Source organism: Petaurus breviceps, unplaced genomic scaffold, assembly GCF_028583685.1.
Source record: "Petaurus breviceps papuanus isolate PSGF00001 unplaced genomic scaffold, PetGlider_PUasm1.0 558, whole genome shotgun sequence".
NCBI classification, from domain to species: Eukaryota; Metazoa; Chordata; class Mammalia; order Diprotodontia; family Petauridae; genus Petaurus; species Petaurus breviceps.
The window spans coordinates 87886-97940 of record NW_027186376.1 but is presented as its reverse complement, the minus strand read 5'-3'; the positions used below and the strand labels follow the sequence as shown (position 1 = coordinate 97940).

The 10055-nt window shown below is 53.7% G+C and overlaps 1 protein-coding gene across 1 annotated transcript in view; it reads left to right on the top strand.

The window, feature by feature from the left end:
• Positions 1–2704: 2704 nt before the first annotated feature.
• Positions 2705–10055, top strand: part of CBX6 (chromobox 6) — a 16201-nt gene continuing 8850 nt past the window's right edge. Inside the window, exons 1-4 of the mRNA XM_069102841.1 lie at positions 2705–2942; positions 3138–3181; positions 3438–3503; positions 3631–3697. Of these exons, the coding sequence (XP_068958942.1) occupies positions 2874–2942; positions 3138–3181; positions 3438–3503; positions 3631–3697 (246 nt within the window). The 5' untranslated portion in view covers positions 2705–2873. The remainder of the gene's footprint in view (positions 2943–3137; positions 3182–3437; positions 3504–3630; positions 3698–10055) is intronic.

Genomic DNA, 10055 nt, shown 5'->3' with positions numbered 1-10055 from the left:
CTGACACCCCCTGTTCTCAGGCCCCTCCCAGCTCTGACACCCCCTGTTCTCAGGCGCCCCCCAGTTCTGCCATTCCCTCTTCTAAGGCCAGTATCAGATCTTGCCTCTGACACATACTGGCTGTGTAACCTGGGCAGGTGACTTAACTCCTCTCTCTGCCTTGGTTTCCTTATCTGTAAAATAGGGCTAACAGCGCCTGCTCTCCTCTTCCCTCCTGTGGTTGTGAGGTTAAAATGAGATCAGAGCTATAAAACCCCTTGAAAACCTTAGACTTGCTTAGGGGTGGGGAACCTGTGGCCTTCTAGGTCCTCGGGTGCAGCCTTTGGACTGAGTCCAAGTTTTGTAGAACATATCCTTTTATTGAGGGGATTTGTTCTGTGCAGCTTGGATGCAGTCAAAGGGCCACACCCACTAACTGGGGCTGTCCTGGCCCTCTCTTTTCTCTCTATTATATCTCTTTGAGATCTCCCCAGCTTCCATGATCGTCTCTAAGCCATGATTCTCAGCTTTGTCCAGCCAAAATCCCTGCTCAGAGAGCTGTCTCCTGAGCTCTGGGCCAGCATCACCAATAGCCTTTGCAAATTCGGCATGACCAAAATGGAGCTCAGTATCTTTCCTCCCAAACCCTCTCTTTTTCTGAATTCCCTCATGACTAGGACCCTCTCCAGACCTTCCAGGCCACAAGGCTTCTCAGCCTCATCCCTGATGCAAACCTAATATATGCCTCTTCTCCACTCACACTGCCCCTCCTCCCATCCAGGCCCTCATCACTGTGGTCAGGGCCTTCCCATTGGTCTCCCTGACTCTCAGTTTTCTCCCCACTCAACCCTCCAAGGGATTTTACCAAAGCCCGGAGCTGACCACATCACCCCCACCCCTACTAGATAAACTCCAAAGGTTGCTTTTACAACCTGGGCCCTCCCTACCTTTGTAGACTTCTTCCAGTGTGTCCCTCTCCTCCCCCAGATACTCTACAATCTACCAACCTGACCTGTGTGCTGTTTCTGCAATGTGCCCTTCACCTCTCCCTGTGTTCAAATTGCCCGTCTCTGACACCTAGAATGCACCCCCCCCCCCCCCGTCTCTGTCTTCGAGATGCAACTCAAGCCCTTACTTTTCCCGGAGGTCTTTCCAGGTCCCGTCCCCTACTGTTCTCCCCCCCCCATTATCTTCTGTATCCTCAACATTACCTCTGTCCTATGTGTGTCCTTGGAGGTAGGGACAGTTCCAGCCTTTCTTAGGACCTCTAGCACTTAGCACATTACCTAGAATACAGCAAACACTTAATAATCGCCTCCCATGTCCTAACCTTTTCCGGGATGGGGAACCTCTGTTGGCAGTCTGGTGAGCCTTCTGAATAATGTCTACCAATGCATAAAAGAAAGTCCATGGGCTTACAAAGGAAACCAATTATATTGAAATAAGGATGGAATTTTTTCTCATCCAAGTTGATAAACCCTCTGAAATCTATCCACCAGCCTGCTCTAAGCTTAAATTGGACTTAGGTCCTCACTATGCCTTGCATTAGGTCCCTCTTCTCTGGGCCAGGGGACAGGGTGCTGGGAGAGAAGTCACCGAGGCTGAGCCTCAGTTTCCCCACTCTGCTACCTCTCAGCCCTGAGGTTCGATGGTGCAAAAGGAGGTGAAGGCCCAGGCTGGGATTGCTGGGAGGGTCCGCTGAGCGTCGGTGCCGAGGTCTGTGGACCGTTGGCAGGGCACGTCAGCGGCCTCCCGGCAGCGGAAGGGTTAAAGTGCCCAGATAACATGTCCTCCAGTCGTTCCCAGTGAAGCACCCTCTCCCTGCTCCCTTCCTTCCCGGGGGAGTGGCATTTTCCTGGGGTGCAGGGCATGGATTCGGTGGGGAGTGTCGTTTTAATGCGTCTGCACCGGCCGCTTCGCGCTTCGCCGCCGATACGTAAATAAACGCAGATGTTAAAAGAACAACTGGGAGCAGCTGGAACGTCGGCAGGCATTTTGGCTGCCTCGCTCGTCACCGTTTGCAAACGTGGGCTGGAGGCCGGCCTCCTTTTCCAGCCCCATCGAGGGGCCCAGAGACCCTGCTGCCCTTCCACCCTCCCTGGCGAGCCTGAGACCCCGGCTGCTTAAAGGCAGGGTGGCCCGAGGCGGAGGCTTGCAGCTGGGGAGGGGCTGGGAGCACTGTTTAGACTGCAGGATTGCATCCCCGGGCTCCTTTGCAAAAGCCAGGGAGTCCCAGCTCTTGCTCCCCCTCCTTCCTTCTTCTGACTTCTTCCTCCTCCCCCTGCTGCTGGTTCCTTCTCTTCTCCTTCCTTCCCTCTTCTCTCTTTCCCTCCCTCCTCCTCTCCACCTTCCCTTCCTCCTCTTTACCCTCTCTTCCCAGCCTCCCTCCCACATCTGTCTTCTCCTTTCTTCCTTCTTCTTGACTTTTCTTCATCATCTCCTTCCTCTCCCTCCTCTTTTTTCTCTTCTTGCTACCGCTTTTCTTCCTCCCCCTCTTTTCCCCCACTCCTCTCCTCTTCCTCCTCCTTCTTCTCCCTCCTCCCCTCTTCACCTCCTCCTGTCTTCGTCCTTCCTCCTCTCTCCTCATCCCTTCTTCTCCCTCCTCCTCCTCTCCTCCCCCCTTCTTGGGGGCGGGGTCCCTTTAAGAGCCAGCGCGCGCTCTTCCCTTTCCCTAGCAACCGCCCCCGGGGAGGTGTAGGCCCTGGTAACGGTGCCGGTCACGTGGTGCCCGCGCAGCGGCGCGAGCCACTGAAGGCGAGCCGGGGAGCGGCGGGGGCCCGGGGCTGGAGCGTGTCTGGGTCTGGGTGCTTGGGGCGCGCGTGCGCGAGCGGTGCAGCAGCGGCCGCGGGAGGAGGGAGCTCAAGTATTATGGGCTGTGGGCGCTGCTGAACAAGATGGAGCTGTCTGCAGTGGGAGAGCGGGTGTTTGCGGCCGAATCCATCATTAAGCGGCGGATCCGAAAGGTGAGCGGCCACCCCTCCCCCACCCCGGCCCCGGGCCCTTGCGGCGGCCCCGGGCCCGTGCAGTGGGGGTCGGGTCAGTGCCTTGCAAGCCGGGCGCTGACCTGCACTGTGCTGCCTGTCTCCCTCCCTGCTGCGCCCTTCCTCCTCCTTCGCTTCCTCCTCCTCTTCCTCATCTTCTTCCTCTCTATTTTTCAGGGACGCATCGAGTACCTGGTGAAATGGAAAGGTTGGGCGATCAAGTGAGTGTCGCGGGGGCCGATCGTTGCAGAGCCGTCGGTCCTCCCTCCCAGCCTTCCTCATCCTTCTTTCCATCTTCCTCCCTCCCTTCCTCCCTCCTGCAGCAGCGGCAGCCCGGTGTCCGGTGCCCAGTGCCCTTCTGGCCAGCGTTGCACTGGCGGCTGGCTGCCCGCTGGCTGCCTGGGGGGCTCGCTCTGCTCTTGGCCTGGTGCGCGCGCCTCTCCCACTCCCCCCCTTTTTGCGTGTGTGTTTTCGCAGGTACAGCACTTGGGAACCCGAAGAAAACATCTTGGACTCCAGGCTGATTGCAGCTTTCGAGCAGAAGTGAGTTGGGAGTGGGGGGTGGTGGTGGGGGGGAGAGGCCCGAGTTGCATGGCATCAGGATCCGTGGAAGGAGAGAGTGGTGGTTGGGGGGTGTCTCTCAATTCATGTCCGGCTCTCTCCTCTCCAGGGAGAGGGAGCGGGAGCTCTATGGGCCGAAGAAGAGAGGACCCAAGCCGAAAACTTTCCTGCTGAAGGTAATCCGGCCCAACATCCTCCCAGGGTCCCTCTGCCTTCTGCCTGTGACCCCTCTCTCCGTGGGCCCCTGCCCGTGATCCCTTCCGGGGACCCCAGGACAGCAGCCTGGCTTGATCCCTCTGAGGCTTTTTAGTAAAGTGGGGGATAGGTGAAAGTCTGAAACAAAGTTACTTGTCTGAACTTGGGGCAGTCGTGGCCCACAGAGCCCGCCCAGATGGCCCAGGCTCGACCTTGGCCCTTAGCCAGACTGTGCAGCTCCTGTGGTGTTGTTTGGTACCGGGAGTCCTGGGGAAAGAGGCTTCAGGAACAAGGCTGATTGAGGGCTGGGGAAGGGGGGTCCTAAAGGCTGCAGGGAGTAAGGAGAGTAGTGGGCTCTAGGAGATGATAAAGAAGAGAGACTCATTAGGCCAGAGTCGTGAGGGCTGGGGTGGGGCAGCTCTGGGAACAGGGAAAAATCGGCATCCCGGGCCAGGGAGCCATCAGGAGGCCAGTGACAGATGGGGCTGGCTGTCCACCTGTGAGGAGGCAGCCTCTGGAAGGCCCTGGGAGCCCTTCTCTCCTGGCCTGAAATTAGAACAGACTTATCTGGTCCCACCTTCTGGTCCACACTGAGACCCCTGCTCATCCCTTCTCAGAGACTCCCTCCTCCCCCAGGCACATGTGCACAGACCCACCCACCCCCTCTGGGCAGGTGCTGAAGGGAGCCAGGCTTTGGTTGAGTTGGGCTTCCTTGGGAGGAAGTGTGGTTAGGGGAGGGACTCTGGTTTTATAGAGAGAAGACCCCGGGGCAGGCCCTCTAGGTACCTTCCCCCCATATCCACTTCTGCCTTTTACTCTCTTCGACCTCAGAAGCAAGACCTCCTTCTGGGCCTTCATTTTCTTCAGCTGTAAAATCCAGAACTTTGAGTAGTTAAGTCACCTCAAAAGACTAACCCCCTCACCCTGGCTCTGACATTCTCTGTTCAAAGGTTCTGTTCCAACTCTGACATCCCCTGTTCTCAGGCCCCTCCCAGCTCTGACATCCCCTGTTCTCAGGCTCCTCCCCCCTCTGACCTCCCCTGTTCTCAGGCCCCTCCCAGCCCTGACATCCCCTGTTCTCAGGCCCCTCCCCCCTCTGTCCTCCCCTGTTCTCAGGCCCCTCCCAGCTCTGACATTCTCAGCTGGCTTTGTGCCATAATAATCTATGTTCAAGGTCCATTATGGTGCTGACGTTAGGGGCTATTTCTAGACTCTTCTCTAGGGAAATCACAGGCTCAGGAATCCCAACTTCAGAGGTCCTTTAGCTCACCACTGGTGAATTCTGCCTTTTGGGGGAGAGCACAGAAGGGGGCTTGGAGGGGCCCAGCTTCTGAGTAAGTTCTTGGAGCTATTAAAAGGGCCAGGGGGAGGGTGTGAACAGTGATCATGGCCATGTGGGAGGTACGAGGAGGGAGCAGTTAATCCAAGCCCCAATTCCACTGCAATAGAAAGAGTCCCAACACAAGAATTTGGAGCTCTGGGTTCCAGTCCCAGCCCTAACTCTGCCACAACTGGCCGCACGACCTCAGGCTTCACTCAGCCTCACTTTCCAGTTCTGAAAAATGGGGTTAATAAAGACCCATCTGAGTACCAGAAGACATGATGGGTTTGGAAGCAGTATTGTATTTATTGAGTGCTTATGGTATGCAGGGTCAGCTTCAGCTGTGAATAATCTCCCCAGTAAGGTGGGTCATCCAGACAGCCTCAGAGCCATTTTATAAATGAGGAAACAGAGTCACAGATAGGAAGTCACAGCTCTTCAGTTGCTGAACTGGGCCTCCTGACTACTGTCCAGTCCTCTGCTATAACAGAGTACACAAGAGACTGGGGGGAGGGGGGGAGTGGTCTCTGCCGTGGCAGAGGTAAGGCATGCCCATGGTAGCTGGCTCACAGAGATAGAAGTGGGCTAGTGCCTCAGAGAGGGAAGTGAGGGACAGAGTAGAAACCAGAACCTGGCCTTTATTCATGGTTGGGGGGGGAGGAGGGAGGGAAGCATTTATTAAGCACCAACACCCCTTTATTTTACAGGGGAGGAAACTGAGACCCAGAGCAGTGGGTCAGAGGCTTAGAGGCAGAAAGGACCTCAGAGGCCGTCAAGTCTAGTCCACTCTTTTGCTTTTTCCACCATTCACTGATTTTATTCCAGCCCTTTCCCCCAAGGAAAGTGAGGCTCAGAAAGGTTGAGTTTCCCACCACCATGCAAATGCAAATGTTAATGTCCAAAGGAGAAGCCAGGTTCTCCGATTTCAAGGCCAGCACACTTGCCACCCTACCAAACTTTTATGGCCCTTTTTGGGAGCTTTCACCCAAGACTGAATTGGGAACCTCAATGAGACGTGATGGTCCTTCTGGGCATTGGAGAAAGCTGACTGGGAAAGCAGCATCTTACCTGTCTGTCGCGGGGAAGAAGGCCACTGTCCAGCAGTGGGCCTGGCTGCTTTGTGAGGTAGTAAGCTCCCCATCACTGCAAGTATTCAAGCAAAGACTAGGTAGACTGCTCCTGCCCCAGCTCACCCAATTTGGGATGCTGTAGTTGGAGATTCTTGCTGTCTCAGATAGACTCTAAGGGCCTTTTCTATTCTGGGGTTCTGTGATCCTCTTGCGGTTAGTGAGTGGGGGCAGGGGAAGGGCACTTCCCTCCCTAAGGGACTCCAAGGCATATATTTGTCTTTTTAAGTGAAAGGGCACACAGACTAATTTTGTCTGAGAATCTCTCCCTCATGGTCCAGCATAAAAAGGATGGCTTTGGAGACAGGTCAGGAGCCAAAATCCCAGCCCTCCCACTTCCTAGCCAGATTGCCCTGAGCAGATCATTTGACCTTTGGGGGCCTTATTTTCTTCTCTGAATTGAGTTGACCTCCAGAGTCGTTTCAGCTCCAGAATGGTGAGCCTAAGGAGCCGCCCTGACCCAAGTCTCAGTTTCTCCATCTGTAAAAACAAAGAGCTTCTCACACCCCTCTGGCTGTTGGGCTCATGTTGGCTCTCATGGCTCCTGCCCTCAGGAAGCCTTTAGCCCAGTGTCCTGATTGGTAAGGCAAACCCAGGCCCGGTTCTTCTCCCCAGTTTCCAGGCAGGGAAACTGAGGCACAAAGGGACCCGACTTACACCTCGGAGCTGCTGAGTGGTGGGGTCCTTCTCACCTGCCTGCTTCCGAAGGGCACAGGAAGCTGCTTATTCCCAAACCTGTTTTTCATGAAAAGAGAAGTGTTGTAGATAAGAGGCAGTGACTGTCCCTGGGCAGATAACCTGAGACTGAAAGGCCGGGCCCTGGGGCCTTCCCTGGGGCTTTCACAAGGTCAAGATCCAAGATTTTCTTGCCTTTTCAGATCAGTGCTGGGAAATGGGGAAAGATCTCTGGAATTAGGATTCTAGCTGGACAACCAGAAGGACCTCAGAGGCCATCCAGCCCAACCCCCTTATTTTACAAAGGAAGAGACTGAAGGTCAGAGTGGGAGGAAAAATGTCTTGTAAGATGATTGCTATCCCAGAGCTGGAAGGACCTCAGAGGCCATCTAGCCCAACCCCCTCATTTTACAGAGGAAGGGACTGAGGGTCAGAGTGGGGAAGGGACTCAATCAGGGTCCTAAGAGCTAGAATTTAAACTTAGGTCCCTCTGACTCCAAAACCAACACTTTTGCAATTACCTGGTGAAGGGGCAGAGCCATCCTGGATGGAACCGTGGATCCCAACTATCTCTGGGAACATGGCTTCTGGGGGGTAAAAAAAAAAAAAGATACCTCCTACCCCAAGATTGTATGAGGATCCAAGAGAACTATAGGATCTGGTTTCAAATGCTGCCTCTGCCCATCCCTGCCACCTGTGTGACAGTGGGCAGATCACCTCTCAGTGATTTAATTTCCTCAACTGTAAAATGGGAGTAATTAAGAGTGCCTACCTCACAGGGTTTGGTGTGAAGATCAAATGACAAACACATTTGTAAAGGCCTCTGCAAGCTCCAAGTGGCTATAGATGTGTTGATTATTATCTCGAGCCTTAAAGAGTTCTAGAAATGTGGGCTGTCATTGGTCTCTGCCCTCCAGGGGGGCCTTTTTGGGCCCTAGATCTGTGGGCAGCTAGGGGCCACAGGACTGGCCTTGGAGCTGGCAAGACCCAGGTTCAAATCTCACCACTGGCACTCAATGGTTACTTGAACCGAAGTGTGTTGCTTTCTCCTTTGTAAAATGACCTAAGAGCCTTCCAGCTACAGATCTAGCCGCTGGACTCTACCCTTTCCTGTCGCTGTGCCTCTGTTTCCCCCTCTGTAAAATGAGGGAGTTGGATGAGGTATTCTCTGAGAGGCTTTCCTATGCTCCTCTAATTAGGTGATAAGCCTATCATAGGAACCTTGGGGTCACGCTGTCCTCACCCCCGGCTCAAACATAACAAATGTTTCCTATGGAAATTCCATCCTTCTTTCAAACCAGCTCTTCCAGGAAACTTTCCCTGATTTCCTCAGAAGAAAGCCTTCCCTGAACCTCCAGTAGGATCCCTTCTTCCTGAAGCCCTTAGCACACTCTGTCTTGAATATTGGCTATTCGTGGGGGGGCAGAAACAGCATTTCATGTGTCTTTGTATCCCTTAAGGATCAGGCAATCAGTTATTCATCTAAGCTCTTATTAGGCACCTTCTGTATGCCTGAGGTTACAAAGACAAAAATTGAACAGTCTGTGCCTTCAGGAAGCTTACATTCTGTGGAGAGACAGCATGTATCTATATGAAAATGCAGAATAAATAAAAGACAGTTTGGGAGAGAGGATGCTAATGGTTGGGGTGGGAGGGAGAATCAGGGAGGGCTTCATGTAGGAGGTGGAACTTGGGCTCAATTTTGAAGAACAGTGGATTCTAAGAGGCAGAGGTGAGGAAGGAGGGCATTCCAGGCAGTCCCTCCTGCCTGGGCAAAGGCATGGAGAAAGGAGATGGCGCACCATGTGTAAGCAACAGTAAGAATGTTAGTTTGGCTAGACTGCACAGCGTGGGAAGGGGAGGAATGAAGATCTTTGGGGCCGGGTTACTAAGGCCTTTATTAATGTTTGCTCAGTGAGTGGGAAGAGACGCTAGAGATCATTGGATTGAACCCTCCCATTTTACAGAAAAGGAGACTGAGGCCCAGGGCCCTGGCTTGCTCACATTCGCCCAGATGTTAGTGGCACAGTTGGGGCCAGAAGCCAGGACTCCCCAGCGTTCTTTCTCCCCCTACATCCTGGTGACCTCGGGGAGCCCAGGATCAGCCTGGGAAAGTAGGAGAAGGGGCTGAGTTTGCTCGCTCCCTTCTCCTTCCCTCGGGTCTATAGTTTCATGCCATCAGTTGGTCAACTAACAGTATTCTTTATTAAGTTTCTGTTTTGTCCAGCCCTGGAGATGGGGCTCTCTGAATACAGTAGGTGCTTAATAAATGTTTGTTGGCTGGCTCATTGTGAGTGCCATGAGGGTAGGAGCAGCATCTCACCTAATCTTCCTATCTCCCCTGGCCCTAAGCTTGGAATCCTGCATACAGCAGGCACTTAATAAATGTTGGGTGTGTTGTATTTGCAGGAGAGACAGCTGTCTGATTGAGGTAGAAAGAATTTTCTGGCTTTGTGGCCCCAGGCTTTTGTCACTCAGCTTTTGGGGCTCAGTTTCCTCAACTGTAAAATAGGAATGATGCTCAGAGCTGTTTACAAAATGTTTCCTCTCATCAGCCTGCAAAGCACCCATTTTACAGGTGGTAAAATTGAGGCGCAGAGTTGGGGAGCTTGGAGTTCACAGAGCTCAAATCTCTCCCATCAGACCACACTGGGACTGATGATGATGGTGATGTAGCAGACAGAATACCCTCATTTCCTCGCCCTGAGCCAGGGAGCTCAGAGAGGCTAATTCACTTGTTTGGAGGTCCCACAGCTAGGAACCAGTCCACGGACATTCATTAGGCACCTACAGCATGCCAAGCCCAGGGCTAGATACTGGACCAAAAGCCATTCTGGCCCGTCACAGGCATGAGGTGGAATTGGAACCCAGGACTCCCAGGCCAGCAGTCACGAGCCCCTTCCTCTCTCAGTTGGCTCTTCTGTAAATGGTAGAATAGATTATGAGAGCCTTGAGGGTCCCTTGTGTTCCTAACATTAGCTGCCATCATTCATTCATCTAACAAACATTGACACTTTGTAACAGCTTGTAGCAATGGGATTTCTCCCTCCTCCCTCTTCTCCTCCCCCTCCCTTTCTCCTCCCTCTCCCCCTCCCCTCCCTCTTTCCTTCCCCTCCTTCCTTTCCTCTTCTTTCCCCTCCCTCTCTCCTCCCCCTCCTTTCCTACCTCCTCCCTCTCTCCTCCTCCCCCTCCCTCTCTCCTCCCTCTTCTTTCCCC